This window comes from Thalia democratica, chromosome 8 (genome assembly GCF_965202585.1).
Source record: "Thalia democratica chromosome 8, ktThaDemo2.hap1.1, whole genome shotgun sequence".
Lineage (NCBI taxonomy): Eukaryota > Metazoa > Chordata > Thaliacea > Salpida > Salpidae > Thalia > Thalia democratica.
The window spans coordinates 8,741,618-8,759,384 of NC_139172.1; the positions used below are offsets into that span (position 1 = coordinate 8,741,618).

At 25.6% G+C, this 17,767-nt stretch overlaps 1 protein-coding gene across 1 annotated transcript; it reads right to left on the reverse strand.

Annotated features, from left to right (window-relative positions):
• Positions 1 to 11,477: 11,477 nt before the first annotated feature.
• On the reverse strand, positions 11,478 to 16,533 carry LOC145843422 (ribulose-phosphate 3-epimerase-like). Its single transcript, XM_082950901.1, has 5 exons — positions 16,342 to 16,533; positions 15,282 to 15,429; positions 12,444 to 12,605; positions 12,067 to 12,157; positions 11,478 to 11,778 (listed from the first exon to the last, which is right to left on the reverse strand). The coding sequence occupies exons 1-5, from the start codon at positions 16,512 to 16,514 to the stop codon at positions 11,678 to 11,680; spliced, it is 675 nt and encodes a 224-aa protein (XP_082807027.1). The 5' UTR covers positions 16,515 to 16,533; the 3' UTR covers positions 11,478 to 11,677.
• Between the last annotated feature and the right edge of the window lie 1,234 nt (positions 16,534 to 17,767).

The window sequence follows — 17,767 nt, forward strand, 5'->3', positions numbered from 1 at the left end:
TTCGAGACTTTTATTTGGCAAACTACATTTCGCTTAAAGAGTTCGTCAGTGCTTAAAGTAAAAGTTAGTGAAACAATTTGTTGATATATCATGAAAAGATATTTCAAAGCGTTATTTGGTAAATTGTAGTATAAGATGTATTTATATTTATAGTAAATATATATATACATTAAAAAAAGTTTTTAAATGTTGCCGTTTCTTATAGTTTTTCAAAAGCAATATTTCTGGGTATCTACAAATGGTTAACAAGTACAAAACTTTGTCTCACTAGTGGTAAATTATAGTCATGTATTTCATATATCAAACTTTTTAAAAGGTTACACTTAAGAGTTGTAGTTTTCTTTTGATGGTACGGAAGCCGCACATACTTTTTCAAAATTAAAAAGCCTTTGTCGAAAGTCCTTACCTAGTCTAAATAAGTTATTATACTCTTTTTATACTATTTTTGTTTCTCAATGTATTGTTTTGCTTAGCTAGAAAATTTTAGATACAAACGTAATTTTTCTGTTATATAATATACTAAGTGTTGCTTATATAGTCATCATTTGAATACAGATTTTTTATTACTTATGTAATCATTAATATTTATTACATACCTGTCTCCTATACTTTAGTATATTTATTTTATTAAAATGTTTAAATAAAAGTTTTGTTTTTAAAACACGTTAAGCTGTGCCCGGGGTCAAAACAGAACAAAATCCAGTTATCTATTATTTCAGACAGTTGTACAATTATATTCAATTCACTTTAAATGCTCTAGAGAGTTTATAACAGAAGTGTTCAATAAATTAAAAAACAAAACTAATATTCAATACTTTCATCATTAGTTTATATTTTTAATGATTAAAACGGCTGTAAAAAAAACAACATTTTAATAAAAGTTAGAAACAATACATTTAATGTATAAGTGATTAGCTAACAATGAAACTAACGCTAAATTAAAATAATGACACTGATCAAATAAGAATATCAAAAAAATTATGACATATTTTAGTAGTATTTAAAAAAATCCAATGCTTATTGGATGCTTATTTATGAAAAGCAAGTCAAATATCAACATACAATATATTAACAAATTTATATACATGTTGACAAAAAAAGAGCATCATCTTACTTCATTGTACTTTTACTATTTTATTTTTTCATAAACCACTGATTGAGCTAAGTTTATAATGAAATAAAGTTTATCAATTTAAAAACTTTCTAAGAAGGCAACTTTTTATGCGTCGTAATGGTAAAGGTTTTTAGATGTTTCTTGTGATTATAATATAATGTCTGTATAATGCAGATTTTTCAGAAGTTTCTTCTGTGTTAAACTTCAATCTTAATTTATTCCAATACTTTTATATTATGTCCATTTACTACTAAAATTATTTTTTGTTTGTCCTACGTATTTACTGTCACAATTTGTCTTAATGCTGCGTAAATATCAATTATTTTACAGGTCAGATTTGGTTTAAATCTTAATATTTTACCTTAAGTTCTTTAACCAATATCATGTTCTTATGGTGACCATGGTTTTCATAAAGTGAAAATGTTTTTCATTTAATACTGAAAACAGTTTTTGTTTGTTTTTGCTTGGCAGTTTGACTTTAATTGTTTAGAATATGTTCAAATAAGTAAAGATCATCTACAACACCAGCAAACTTAAGACAGTTTGAATTTACATTAAGCCTAATATCTTTTTACAAGTTTACCTAATTTTTCCAGGTTTCAATAACAATTTAAGCTCTCGTTTAAGTGAAGCATTGTTTTGGTAACAAAGTTAAACAATTAAGCTTTATCTTTTGATTTAACTAAAAAACTGACTGTTCAGAATCGGACTGAAATGCATCCTTAATTTCTTGAATCTCATTTTTCTCCATAAAAAGATCACAATCCACAAACTCCTTTTCAATGTTTACATTGCGCTGGTGAAAGTTAAAAGTAATATTAGCAGTAAAAAATATGCGTTAAAAAATAACTTACAAAATAAAATGTTTAGTATAATGTAATATATGAAGCATACAACAAAACTATAAAAAGGACAAATGTTCAGATTTTTGTAAAAAAAATGCTAAAAAAATTTAATATGAATGTTTTAAGTAAGAGAAGATTTAGTATCTGAGGTTAATATAATTATAATATTGTAAAAGAACGGTCAGGCTTGTTATTAATTTATTAATAATGTCACATATTATGTTAAGGACAACTAATATTTTTGTAATATTTTTTAACTGTCCTAGCATTAAAACTTATCAATTCTGCAAATACTAACCAACTTGGAAAAAGATTTATTGTTTGTGTAACACAGTTCAGCATCTACATCTTTTTCAAAATCTTTCAACTTTTTTTTGTTTATGTCTATTTTCTGATTCACCATTAGAAGGTTTTTGAAATAGTCGTTTTTGTATTTTTCAAAGCTTTTAATTTCTTTATTTCCCAAACTAAAACGTGTACATAAAAATTTGTTAAAAGCCTTAACAGTAAAATAAAATGGTAGTAGTAATAAAAAGTTTTACTTATATTTCCATTGAAAATTTTGTAACAGACAAAAAACTTTATTTTTAGTTCGTAAACAGATGTAGCCCCAGATTATAGCTTTTATTTACTTCTTTTACTTTTAAACCAAAATATTACTTCTTTTTAAAACCTTAATGTAACAGCACAAACATAAAATAAGTATGACTTAAACCTTGAAAACTTATTACTTAAACTTAAAAATTTTGCAACTAACTAGTTATATTCCTCTTTTGATAGTCCATTCTTGCGCTGTTCTTTTAAGTTATTGAACTTCCGTTGAAAATAATCTGAACGTCTAAAAATAAACAATATATTATTACGCGCTTATTTAATTATAATTATAATTATATCTTTAATTATTACATAGTTTAAAGTTATTTTTAAGTCATATTATAAAATAATACTTTCTTTTTAACTATTGATTTTTTATAGGCCATTTTTATTATTACATACCTAAAAATTTGAACTTTTATATTACATATTAAATTCAATAATCGTTTGTAGGGTAGAAACATAAACACATTGCGTATCTAGTTAGAGTTAATAAGACATGTTTATAGGTTCTCTAAAAACAATTTTTACAACAAAAAGTAGCTTATAAAATTTTTTTTTAATAACATGTCTTGTATTCACCAATATTAATTGCACAAAACTGAACAAGTAAATAAGTTTTAAAATCACAATTTTTTTAGAAAACATTAGTGACAATACTGTCTAACTTTTTTGAAAAAAAATTTTTTTTAGCATTCATGGAACAAAAAGCAATAAAACTTTCAATGGTAACTTGTAACAAATGATCTAACTTAAAATCTTGTAGCTGTCTTAAATTTTTTCCAGTTGTACTAGATACAACACAAGGTTTTGATTCTAATGGAAATAAAACGTGTGGCTTACATTAAGAATTATATAATAAAAATTATCTATACAACTTCAAATAATCAGCAAACTTTTTGTAATTATCCAGCATAGTGTCTTTCCTTTGATTAAGATGAATATTTTTCATCAGAACCCTTGATGGTTTACTCAGTTTTTTTTCATCTTCATACAAACAAACGTCATCAACCTAACAATTAAAACATTAAACTTAAGATATCAACAAGTTTATGTTATACATTATAACTTTAACTTATAAAAGCACATTTAACTATAACTAAAAAAATGCATTGACTTTGAAAGGCTTACTTAACAGAGAAAGTTGTACAACTAATTTACTATGTTAGCACTTATAAATTCAAAATATTTTAACAAAAATCGAAGTTTCATATAAACTAAATTAAACTTAATTTAATTAATAAAGAGAAGTTTACGAATGTTTAAGAACGTAGTATTTTATTTTAAACTTCTACTGAGGGGGTGACTTTGACAGTGAATTTGGGAAACTGTAGAGACCTATTTACCTGGAAACCATCTCCTTTGTAACTTGTTTTCAATATTTTTTTCATTTTCAGCTTTGTCAGCACATCACCCAGCTCTTTTAGTTCTTTCGCGTGACCATCTTCTGTAATACTTTATGTTTAACTTATGTAATTAAGATAAATACAATAATAAAAAAAAAAAAACTATATTTTTTATTTTAAATTTTAAAATATAATTTTTCAATTATTTATATGAAAGGGGATGCTTCTATTTTAGTTTTTAACCTATTTTAACTCTTTGTTCCTCTACTTTTTCCCGCCGTTCCCATCTTTTTTCTTGTGCTGCCTTCTGAATATCTTCTTCTACGTTTGCTTCCATCTTTTTTATCTTCCTTTTAATCGTCCTCTTTTCATATTGATCTCCGTAGCAACTTTCTTCCTGGTTACCGTTGTAACTTTTGCCATGACCTCTGATTTCCTGGTAACCATGATAGCTGTTACCAGGGTCATTCATTTGCAGGCCCCTCTTGCTTTCATAGACCACATCTGAATGTTTAAAGTTTCTGATTACATATCATAATTAACTTAACGCAAAAATTGTACAAACTTAAAAAAGTTAAAAGTCTTCAAAGTTTGTCTCTACTTCATAATGATTGATAATCGAAACTAGTTGTAAAAATAAGCAAATAAAGTATTGCAGATTTCTTTATTAGTTTTTGGAGTGTGATTTCACAAATAAGTTAATACCGACAAAAGAGAAAGAAATCAAATAGAAAACAAGTTTGTGCAAAAAGGAAGATTTAAGGTAGTTATTTTATATTATTTTGTATACTGTAAAAGTTACAACTGAAAAAAAAAATGCTACACAAGCTACTTCCTTGCTGATAACATTTAGAGAAGTTTTTTCTTTGAGATTTTAAGATTAAATTCAGTTTAATTTAAAATAATTAAATACACTTTTTCAAACAACTACCTTGTTGGAAGTCTCGACATTTGCCATCCTCATTAACAGTGAAAACTTCAGAGTAACCTCTCCCCTTTTGTATTTTACTTAAACTTTCACTCATTTTATTTACATAAACTATACTAAATAAAATATTTTGCTGGTTATCTGAGTGTAAGAGCAACAGTTGGCTGGTAAAATATGATGAAAAGTACTCATATTTTAAATTTATATTTAACTTTGTATTTACAAGTTTTTGAAATAAACTTTCTAATTTTTTTTCTAATTAAAAACTTTAATGCACATCATTATGTTTTATTTAGCAAAACTATAAGGACTTTAAATTATAATAGTATGTATTTTCCAAATGTAAATTACATACAAAAGTATTGAGATAATACTATATGGCAACTGGTTAATTACAATTCACTAAAATTTAACGAGTGTTGTATTTGTTGCTGGTTATCAGGACTTTTTGAATGTTCCTTATTATTTGTGTATTCATAATGTATTAGATAATTTAGTAGCTGATATAACTTTTCAAAATAGTTCCTTTTTTTTTTGTTTTCATCTGCTCGTGTGTTCTTTTATCTTTAAAATTACAAATAAAAAAAGACTTACAGCAACTTTCATAAAAAAGTTCGTTAATTATTTTGCCAGAAAAAAATGCTATAAACTTGTTTTTTTGTTTGAAAAAGTATTAAACTGATTTGAACTTGTGACCATTTTAACAATTAAGTTCCTTAATTAAATATTATTAACTTAAAAACTGTAGCTATTCTTAAATCCACAAAAATTATGTTAAATCAGATTTCTGCGTGCTTCACGATAACTAAATGAGTAGTTCGATTAAACAATATTCAAAAAATGTAATAACAAATACAATTTAAAACTATAAAACTGCTTAATATCATGAACATAATTATAATTTAAAAGTATTGGTTTAATTTTATAAAAAATTAGTAAAAAATTTCTATCATTATACAAACATATATATATATAGAATTAAGTTATTTAACTTGATAAATTATATCTTTCACGCTGAGCCCACCTTAAGGGCTTTATTAATAAAAAGATTTATTTAAAGATGTAAAACTCAAATGACTCGAGTTTCGAGCTTACGCACTCATCAGCTTCAAAACAAGTTTAAAATAAAGCACAAAGCAAAACACTCAAATGAAAGTTAAAAAATTTAGCATAAATAGATTATGACGTAACTTTGAAACTATCAAAAATCATGCAAAACGGCTTGTGCAAAAATTAATTTACCAATCGACAATAAACAGGCAAAAATTCATAAAACTTCAGTGAGTAACTATATATTAGGACAGATAATTGAAAGAGATAAAGATAAAATTAAGATAAAAATTGAAGTTTAGAATTTTTTAAGATGAAATTAAAACTTTTAAACTTTAAAAGCAAGTTTTTTATGTGTCTACAAGACTATACAAACTCACTTCTTTTATTTAGGCATCTCTTGTCTTTCAGTGCATATACAACGGCTGGTGCTTCTTTGAGACACAGCCTACATATTGGGCTATTGCCGTCAGCTATAGACTGTGCGTTTTGCATGATTTTTGATAATTTCAAAATTACGTCATAATCCATTTGGGCTAAATTTTTTAACTTTTACTTAAGTGTTTTGTTTTGTGCTTTATTTTAAACTTGTTTTGAAGCTGATGAGTGCATAGACACGAAACTCGAGTCCTTTGAGTTTTACATCTTTAAATAAATCTTTATATATATATAAAACTAATTATATATATATAATAAATTGCTTTAAAATGTCGTTTTATTATTATACCTGAAGAGCTAATTAGCAGTGAAATTTCTGTAGATCCAATAAAAGTTTGTTCTGAACGTTTTATCATATCATAATTGCTCACGTTTGTTCGAGCACTTTACTATTATATAGCTAGAGACTTTTATAGTTTACTGTAGTTAAAATTAGTTAGTATAAGAAAAATATAACACATTGTCCTGGACAAGACGTTAAAAGGTATCCGTGGTGTACGACTCGATAACCGATAGGTTCTTCGTGCATCAGGTTCTAGGACCAAACATTTTGAACGTATTTTGTATTTTTGTCATTAAAGTAATTTTGTTTGAACTTTCTTTATTCAAAAACTAGTGCAAAATTAGTAAAACTGTATATATTTGTTGAGAATTTAAAGAATTTATCTATATAAGAAACATGATTTATTATTCCGAGCAAGTAAACTATTAAGCTCGATTTTTTTTCAATAAAAAAAAATTTAATATTTTTGCCTATATTTAATTTGCCATAATAACTGTTTTGAAGATAAATTGGTAGAATTTATAACATTCTAAATTAGGCGTAAAGAACTAAAGAAAATGTTTTAAAGTTGCTAGTTAATAGAAAAAATAATAAAAATACTCAGTAACATCCTCAAGCACAGTAAAACGAAATTAAAAAGTTTAAAAAAATTCAGATTTTATTTCTATTCTTTTGTAGTAGTTGTCAAAAACTAAAACTCAAAAATTACTACTTTTAAGCTCCTATCACTATAAAAAGCAAAAGCTTATTGCAGTATTTCATCTTTTAAAAGCTTAAACTTAAAATAATTTTATTATTCAAGGAAAACCTGTTTTTTAATGGTTATTAAAGTAATATACCAGTTGTTTAGCTGCAATATAACTATTTATCTATTAATTGCATTTTATTTTATTTTTATTGTAACAAGGTTTAAATCGAACCTTTGAAGTTTATTTGTTTTACATTATAATAGTTACTATGTAAATTCTATATAGCTTAAAAACAAAAAGTTGCACTTATAATTCTTTGCACAATTTAAATTATTAGAAATTTTTAAATAATTTACGCTTGAGTTTTAGCAAGCAGCTTTTATATTTAAAGCTTTGTACTATTCTAAGTCAGCCTAACTTTTTAAAGCTTTAAACAGGTTTGAAATGTTCTTAATCTTTATATCATTGTTTACTGAATTACTACTTAATCTTGATAAATGACTAAACAATGGTATCAAAAGATCAAGTAGTATTACATTAAAGAATGTTATCAAAAAATTAAGTAGTGTTTCAGTAAACAATGGTATGAAGATTAAAAACATTTCAAACCTTTTTAAAGCTTTAAACAAAATAAAGTTGACTTAGATTAGTATACAGCTTTAAGGATAGCATATACACTGAGGATAGCATATCCGTTATAGTTCTTTAAAATTTAACGATATTTTGTATGCGGTAGTTAGTGAACTAATTAGTCAGAAACTTAAAAAAGATAAAAATTCAAAAAGTTTAAAATTAGCAAAAAAAATCAGGTAAGAAACAAAATCATTACAAGGAAACTGTAGATCAATTCCAATGCTATGTATTTTAAACAAAGTTAAAGAAAAACTTGAACACAATCGTTTAAATAAGATTTTTTTATTAAATTCTAAAGTAACTTATCTCAAACAATTCCCTATTTAGTTTCAGATAAGGTCGTTTTACCACTTTGGCCATGTCAAAATTTTAGAAGAATTTCGTTCTACATTTGATAAGAGTGAAGCAGTATGTGCTATTTTAATAGGTCTATGTAAAGCTTTTGAAAGTGTACATAGAAAAATATTGATAAGCAAACTAGAATGCTATAAGGGGAAAAATGAGCTTGTTGTTGAGGTCATGTTTTATAACTTGTGAAATCGTCAATGTTCGAGTGCAAAAAGAATGTCTTAGAACCTTATTGTTATTACATTTTTTATAGCATAACACCAGTTTAAAATTTATATACAAAATTTACACACTACTATATGCAATTAACAAAAACATATATGTACAAGACAGTGCCGATTTCAAATTTGAACTTAAAAATAACCAGATTGCCTTAATGTAAACAGACTAGGTTAAATGTTGACAAAACAAGATTTATTTCTTTTTATTCGACATAAGAAATTTTGAAAAACAAATATAATTATAAAAGTAGATAAAACTTTTATAAAATGAGAAAACATTTATAATCGATGTTAATCATGTATTTAACTTTTAAATAACTTTTCATGAGTCACGTTTAATACGGTTTGTTGTGCTGGAGCAGAGCAAGTAAACTAGACTAAATGAAATGAATGTACTTATCAATAAAGTTTTTAGATTTATTCATAAGGTGTGATCAAACCAAACCGAGTTGGTATGATCAAACCTAATGTTAACTTGAGCTTGTATCACAGCATACGAAAGACCAGACTTCGGCTCTGTAGACTCTCGCCAATATTTTCGTTGTTATAATCATTAAAAAAGATATGAAGAAAGTGTAAAAACTAAAAGCAACAAAAACACTATTAAATGTCGAAAAATTGCTTAAATATTAGGTAATTGTTTTTATGTATTTGTTAGTGATCAGCCAATTCCAAGATTTGGACTCTGATTCGGCCAAATCCTGATTTTAAAACAAGATTTGGATTCGGTAGACCACTTAAAACTTTTTGAATTTTACTTAACTATTTGTCAAAACTTAAATGAAATGTAAAACTAATGAGTTCATGCTTGAGTGGATAAAAAACATGGTTTTTCACACTTATAAATTTCTTTTTATTTTGATTTAGAGTGTTGCACTTAGTATAAAAACTATGATATATTATTTTTGTTAGACTCTCAAATAGAATTAAGTACATAGTTAAGGCGTTTAATCTCAGCTTTTTGGATAACCGCTCTTATTTAATCATCATATTTTTCGTTTTTTATGTTTGCCTGTTGTAATGAACTGCTACATTATTTATACAAAGAAAAAAAAATGTAGTTTAGATATGTTAAAGAGGATGCTTGCATACTTTTAGCTATATACTTATTGTTAATATTTTATTATTTATTTAATTGATGATTTGACTTATGACATACATGTTATAACTTTCAACATCATAATATTTTAAAAACAATGTTCTAAAGAAGAAAATCTGTTAATAATAAAATCTTAACTAACTTCTAATTAAGTGCTGCAAATACTTGCATTATTCATTGTTGAACTCTGAAGAATATGAAGAGCTTGCTGCAACTATGAGAATTAAAGCTTAAAATCAATGATGAAACATTTCATCAAAAAACTTTTGCCTAGTGAATTATATAAGTTTTAAAAGCAACTTATATTTTTAATTAAGAGATTTTGTAATATTGTTGTGTGATTTATTAGTATAATATATACATCACCCAAACTATCTAGCCTAATTTATATAAAGTAGTCTGTCTTAAGTAATGATAGGTAAACATTATAACAGGCTTGTAGCTTGGTACGTTTCTGCAAATCTACAGAAAAGTATTCTTACAAGCGAAAAAACTTGCTTTTAGTATTCAATTATAGTTAGTTATGCACTCCTAAGAGATGATTTTTTGACATATATGTACTCTTTAGCACTTTTAGTGTCGTAAAAACTAAACGAGTTAAATAAATCTAAATTGTATACATTTAGCGCATTAAAGATTTAATTTGTCAAACAGCTGCATTGCAAAATTGATTCTAATGAAAGCTGTAGCTTTTTATTCAAAATCAAACAATTTTATGTTACAAAAACTTGCATAATTTATTGTTGTATATATTGACTACATTAAATTAATATTTGATTTTGAAAATAATATAAATGTTTTTGATTTAAATTGTGATTTTTTCATACTTATTTTCAATGAAAGTTTTAAAAGGTTTATACAAAAGCAACACATAAAGAGTCATAGAGGGTGTGGAGTGAAATAAATTGCCTTGTATACAGTTATCACCCATAAGTATTTACATAACTGCATATTTTCATATTAAACTCAATAACATTAGAGTGGTTTAAATTGCTGTGTTCCCGCCAGGACTTATCTTGCGTCATTTCAGATGTTTAAATTTTTGCAGGTTAGTAACTTTTTGAGCTAGCTACGTCCCTGCATTATAATAAGTTAGTATAAAAGCATTTTATATTAATTATGTCCAATTTAAGATATACAAATACCAAGCTGCCCGCAGAGGTGCTAGAATATCACCCCGTCTGTAGAAAAAATATAGGCACAAAGGTCAGGTTTATAATCTACCTACAGACAGTCAACCAGACTCAACTGAGACTTTGGATTTTTACAATAACTTTTCAAAAAATACGGCCAACAAAAGATGTTTTCTATTATAGATTTTGCACACCAACTACAAGTTGTCCGGCCCTAATTTTAAACAATTCAGATAAATCGTTTAGTAAAACTAATAAACTTAGAAACATTTTGTAAAAAACTTAGTAAAAAAAATCAAAGTACTTTAAGAAATGTATATTTTCACTCTAATTGTTAAAAAAAATTAGCATGAAAATGTGTAAACATACAATTATTAAAAAACATACCGGTACCCTCACTAATCATTTGTAACTACGGAATTCAGCAATTAACCGATAAAAAGACTTTGATTATTCACTACATTTAATATTGGCATTAAAAAATAAAATAATTATTTAAACGTATTTTTATCTTGTCGTTAACTATTTTATTTGTTTAATTTATACATTTTAAACTTTTTAGTATTTAATCTTTTTATAAGTAAATATTAAATACTAGATTTTAATCTCTTTAACAACTCAAGGCCTACATCATATATAACTTTTTTAATAATTGCATAAAATTTTAAACAAAAGATTAGCAAATTTATAGTTTATTAAACTTTATTTTAATAAGATAACAAGAAAGAAAATAACGAAATTCTTCAAAAAGACACTGAGAAGTAATTTACCTAGAAATCAAAAGAGCTAAAATGATTAGCCTAGATGCTTTATGATAGTAAAGCAGTACAGAATGTTTATAGGAAAAATGATTAAAATTATAATGTTAGTAGGAAACTATTGTATTAAATTACGTAATTGAAAAGTCACAAGTTAAATCACAAATTGAAATTACTTTGAAGCAAAATATTTCATATTTACTTCATGCAGCTGACAACGCTGTTCCTCAGTTCTTCGATGACTTGAGCAGGCTCCGTAGATTTCATGATGGCCGATCCGCTTACAATCATGTTAGCACCTTTACAGAAAAAACATCGTTTAAAATTACTTTGATACCTACTATATGATAATCAGATTCTACTGAAAAAAATTAAAATCTTAAGAACATAAGTAATAGTAGCGAAATACATGAGACACAATTATACATTTATGGAGATTAATCAAAGAAGTAAAGTAAATTATAGTAAGTTTATTGAATCATTAACTTTTAGATAAAAACATTTTTTTTTACACTACAACATCCATGTTTTCTGTTTTGTAAATGTTTTATTCAACTAATATTTTTATCAACTTAATTTCAACTGACCGGCTTCAGCGCAGTGGTTGATAGTTTTAGGAGAAACACCACCGTCAACTTCAATGTCCAAGGAGGGAAATCTTTCACGAAGTTCTTTCACCTTGAAAAAAAATTGATTGTGTTTTAAAAAAAACATATGTGCAACACACACAAATACTTGGATCTAAAATACAAACAATTTATTTATGTCTGGTATAGAAGATTTATGATTCACTAAACTTAATAATGTTATAAGCGTGAAGATTTTTTTTTTTCTTTTTTGAAGTGAATGAAAATTATCAAACACAGTTAGTTTACAAAAAAATTTTTGCTAGTTCTAAACCAATTTGATGGAACAAAAATCTTGAATTTATTTATCACACAAACCATTTTGAACTAAAACAAACTTTTTCCATCATGGGGACCATGAAGCTCTGCCCACCGAACCCAGGCTCAACAGTCATGACGAGGGCGATGTCGAACGGCTCAACTTTCATCAGTTCGACGAGACTTTTCACCGGAGTGCCGGGTTTGATCGCCACGCCCGCCCTCATGCCGCTCGATCGAATCTGTTTTGATTTGAATGAAGCCAATTTTTAAATATCATAAGAGTATGTGGATCTAAATTAATAAATGATTGCAGTGTTTAGAAATGTTTTGAGTTTTAAATTTACTAGTAAAGTAAATGACTTCACATAACAAAAATTATTTAGTTATAAGATACTTTTAAATGCATTATACATAAGTTAGTTATAAGCATATGAGTCAGGGTTAGCTAGCTCAAAAAAGTTACGAATCTACAAAAATTAAAACATCTGAAATAACGGCAGATAACGTCCTAGCGGGAACACAGCAACTTAGACTACCTCTAATGTTATTGAATTTAATCTGAAACTATGCAGTTATGTTAATACATCAAAAATGGAATGTTGAAGTACGAGTGATAACTGTATACAAAGTAATTTATTTTGCTCCACACCCCCTATGACTTTTTATGTGTTGCCACTTGTGTAAACCCAGAAAACATTCATTAAAATAAGTATAAGAAAATCACAATTTAACTCATTACATAACAAATAACATTTATATTGTATTCAAAATCATACATTTAACGTAGTCAATAGTAACAACAGGTTATGCAAATTTTTGTAACATAAAATTGTATGATTTTGATTTTTGAAGCTACAGCTTCCATTAGCATCAATTTTGCATTGCAGCTTTTTGACAAAATAAAGCTTTAACGCGCTAAATGTTACAATTTGGATGTATTTACAACGTTAAATCTTTACGACACTAAAAGTGCTAGAGAATACATACATGTCAAAATTATCTCTCAGGAGTGCCTAACTAAGTTTAAATGAATACTTAAAGCTAAGAAAGCAGAGTCTTTTTAAGCTGAAATGAAAGCAAGTTTTTTCGCATATAAGTATACGTTTCTGTAGATTTTCAGAAACGTACCAAGCCACGTGGCTGATATAAGTTATTATACTATGTCAAAAAGTATTGTTTACTTTTTAAATATACTTAAACATTTTTAAGACAAATTTAGAATAAATTTAAATTAACGGATAGTTATAGTTTTGCTTGACTACCCATGAGCTTTGTTTGTATTAATCTAAGCTACTAAATGATTATTTTGAGATTAAATATTTTAGTAAAAAAAGTCCACTTTTTTACATATTATAATTTTTATTAAAAGTGCTTAAGTAATGAAGAAGAAGGAAAAAAAAAATTTCTTAACTTAAACTTTCGTTATTTGAAACAAAACTAATAGGGCATTATTTTCCTCGAAGTTCAATTTAGCTTTAAACAAACACAAAAAAACGCTAAAAAAGCAAAATACGTGAAATGTCTTAATACGTGACAGGTTATATGCAAAGTAGAGTACGCAATAAAGCAAAGTTATTACAAGCATTCAGTAGAAATGCATAAAACAATTAAGCATGTGCATTTATTTAGAAAACATACTTTTTATCATTTTTGTTTAAAATGTAGATTAAAATTTAAATCAATTAACTTCGTATTATGTACTATGTTTTACTATATAACATTCTTGATCATCTAAATTTTATTTTTGATGTTTTGTAAAATATTTTCTAGATTAAAGTTTAAAGTCCAACTTTAAACGGGAAGAAAAATATTTAAAATTTAATTTAGTATAAAAAAAAGTAATAAATGATATAGTAAAAAAATGTTATTATTTTTCTTTTAATGTACAAAAATAATTACTTGTAAAATAGCAATATTTACAACAGTTTTTTAAGGTAAGTTTTATAAAACTTCTAAGTACATTAAGAAAATGTTTATAATACTTTTTAAACATACAGCTTATATAGTTAGTTGTCTTAACATTGTTATGTGCAGTTTACTATTTTATTATACTTGAAAATGTCGCAATTTTTGCCACAGAAACCTGGTTGTAAATAAAATAATTAATATGCACATCTTTATTTAAACATACAGCTTAAAAAAATGTTGTAATTGCTTTTAAAATAGTATTTCTACAAGCTTAAAGATAAACTAGTTTTTGAAAATCTATCAAACTTATGTAAACTAGTTTTATTTAAAAATATTTTATATTTCAACAAAATCGTACAAAAATGTAAATTTAATCACAAAATCAGCATAGAAATAAATATTTTAATTGAATAATAAATTTATATTGTTCATATAAATAAAAATATTTAGTCTTTTGTTTCTTAAATATAATGAAATATGAGTAACACTGTTGTGGTAGTCAATAATAAAAAACTTTTCCAAACTTAAAAATGCGTTAGCAGCATTTAAAAAATATATATAATTCGAACTATCTAAAATTTTATTAAGTCTTTAACCCTATTTAGCACTCAAAATACTCTTAAACTTATTAACAAAAGAAAATAACTAACTATTATGTTACTTAATATTGTTACAAAATAATAAAATATTCTATTTACAGCAACATATCCTTTATAAAAATATAATTTGACAATAAAGTAACAAAAACTTTTTTTTAATAACTGATAGTTTTAAGAGTTTGTATATTTCTTTTTAGATACCCCATTACTTAGCAGTGTAATGTTAAATACAAATTAAAAAAACACGTAATTTAGAATATGCAAGCTAGCCTGATTTTGCTTTAGTTTATTGTTTTATTTAGATTTAAAATTTATAAATAAAGAATCCTTGATATTATATGTAATACACTCGGAAACTATTTTATTTTACAATTTTGAAAGCCAATTTCATATCAAAATTAAACTGACATCTTTGATAAGTTGCTGAGGATTTTCACAAGCTTCATAGTGAAAAGTGTAATTGTTGGCACCAGCTTCAGACATACCTTTCACCCACTTTTCAGGATTTGAAACCATCAAGTGCACATCCAGTTCAACGTCAGGTCCAACTGCATCCCTAATAACATTATTCGTTTAATTTTTAGTAACTTAAAACAACTACTGTATTATTCTATCACAAATATTTTGCCTCTTTTTTGATCGCTACTTCTCTACTGGAATTTTAAACATATTTATAAGAATTAATTTCATGATCTTACTGAAGTTTTATGGTCAGCTTAATATAGAAGTAAATTTTTTCTATATTGTAAATAAAAATCTTCAAAATTTTCTTATAAGAAAAAAAACTTAGTTTTATGAAATTTATAGTTGGATTAAAGACATTTATTCTCAACAAAAATAATTGCATTCAATACAGTAAAAAAGGAGTTACATTTTTTTTTAATAAAACTTAATGAATTTGTAATAGAAACTACTAACAATTTTTTTATAACTTATTAATTGAAATCTTTTCCTTAAATCCTTTTTAGATTTTTTTATAAAACAAGAAATAAAGTTAAAACTTATATCAAAAATCCAATTACTAGTACTTACAAAATTTAAATTTATACCCCTATAAAAGTAAATATTTTTGTTCTGAAAATGTATTAAAAAATGTAATTTTAAACATTATAAAATTCAATTTATAAAAGAAATAACACAATAAGGTATTGTATCCTAAAAATACAGACAAGTAAAGGTTAAAAAAAGGGTTTTTAGATGCAAAAGCTTTATATAATCATATAATTTTGCTGCAAATAAAATATGAGAAACTGGTTTTAATACTGGTACTGTGAGATGTTATAAGATTCTATATGTAAATTTGATACATAATAATTACTAAAGAGTACAATTTAAGCTGACGCACAAGTTATTTTTATTTTGCCTATTTTAACTGAAAATTATAGAACTACAACAGTTATACATTAGTCTTAATACACTTAACTTTAATAATAAAAAAAACTTATATAATTTTTCATTGGTAACAAACCGAATACACTTAACAACAGGGTGTCCAAATGTGAGATTTGGTACAAAATGACCGTCCATAACATCCAAATGAAGGTAATCAGCACCGCACTTCATCATTCTCAGACATTCTCCACCTAAGTTTGCCAAATTACTGTTCAATATTGATGGTCCAATTCTTGCTTTAACGCTCATTTTTAATATTTAATGACTAGATTATCTGAATTTGGTTTTTATTCTTGTGAAGCATTTATCAAATAACTTGATAATTGTAGCTTAAAAAATTTTGAGGAGCAATGTGTTACAAAGTAACTAATACCTAAATATACGGAATTATAAATTAAGTGTGACTATAAAACTAACTTAAGTACATATTTATTTTAAAAAAAAGCATTTAAGCAAAGTCACTTAATAAAATAAGAAAGTTAAGGGTTATAGTCTAATAACAACATAATTCTTAGTATAACTCTTATAGGAAGAAAATTAATTGTTTTTTATTTCAATCATTAAAAAACCTACCAACATATTATAATAATAAAAACAATATTCTTTCAACATTTAGAAAATTCTGTTTGTAAGAAATTTTCAAAAAAAAACAATAAATAAAACATTTTTTTATGTTTTTTGTCCTAAAACATTTATTTGTTAATTATTTAAAATTTTGTTTGGATAGAAATTTCTAAATATTGCAATGAACATTTCCTGGAAGTTTCCTAAAACTAATTATCTCAAAAAACGTAGAAGATAGATTTTTAATGATTTCTAGTTATTTGCAGTTTTAGTTTGTGCCTTCCTTAAGAAATTTGTTGTAGTCTCCTACTTATACCTGTTATATCTCAAAAATTATTTTAAGATTAAAAATCAGTAAAAAGCAACTTGTAGCTTGATTAAATCCCACTAAATAAGCCTAAGTTGTGAAAAAGTTGTGATAATATTTTTTTTATTAATTATACAAAAACAATTTGTTTGCTTTTCAATAAACTTCATAAAAAATGTAAATTTAGTGTAAAGGTTAATGGTTTTCTTATCGAGCAGAGTGATAGTACAAAATACTTGGGTGTGGTTTTGAATGATAAGCTAAATTGAAAGAAACATTTGAGTTCTTTGAAATCAAAATTGTCTAGGAGTTGATATGTTTTGTCAAAACTGAGATATTACTTGGACACAATTACACTTGAAATGGTTTATTATAGTTTGTTTTATCCGCACATCCAATATTGTTGAGGCTGCTGACTGTTACTTTTATACTTGGGGTGATGCTTTGTTTGTATGCAAAAAAGAGTAATCAGGTATGTTTGTCATGTGCCTGCCTTGACCACAACAAACCCTTTGTTTAAAAAAACTGATGTACTAAAATTGAATGATGTGTATAGATTGCAAATTAGTAAGTTGATGCTTAATACTATAACAGGGTTTGAAGTATATCACAATAGACTTACACTTGCTAG

Bases quoted from the DNA above. Each gene is read 5' to 3' on its own strand.
- LOC145843422 (XM_082950901.1), bottom strand. From the start codon at position 16,514: ATGAGCGTTAAAGCAAGAATTGGACCATCAATATTGAACAGTAATTTG. The intron at 12,606-15,281 runs GTCAGTTTAATT...AAATCAAAACAG, and splicing joins CTCAGCAACTTATCAAAGAT to ATTCGATCGAGCGGCATGAG. The intron at 11,779-12,066 runs GTCAGTTGAAAT...TTTTCTGTAAAG, and splicing joins CAACCACTGCGCTGAAGCCG to GTGCTAACATGATTGTAAGC.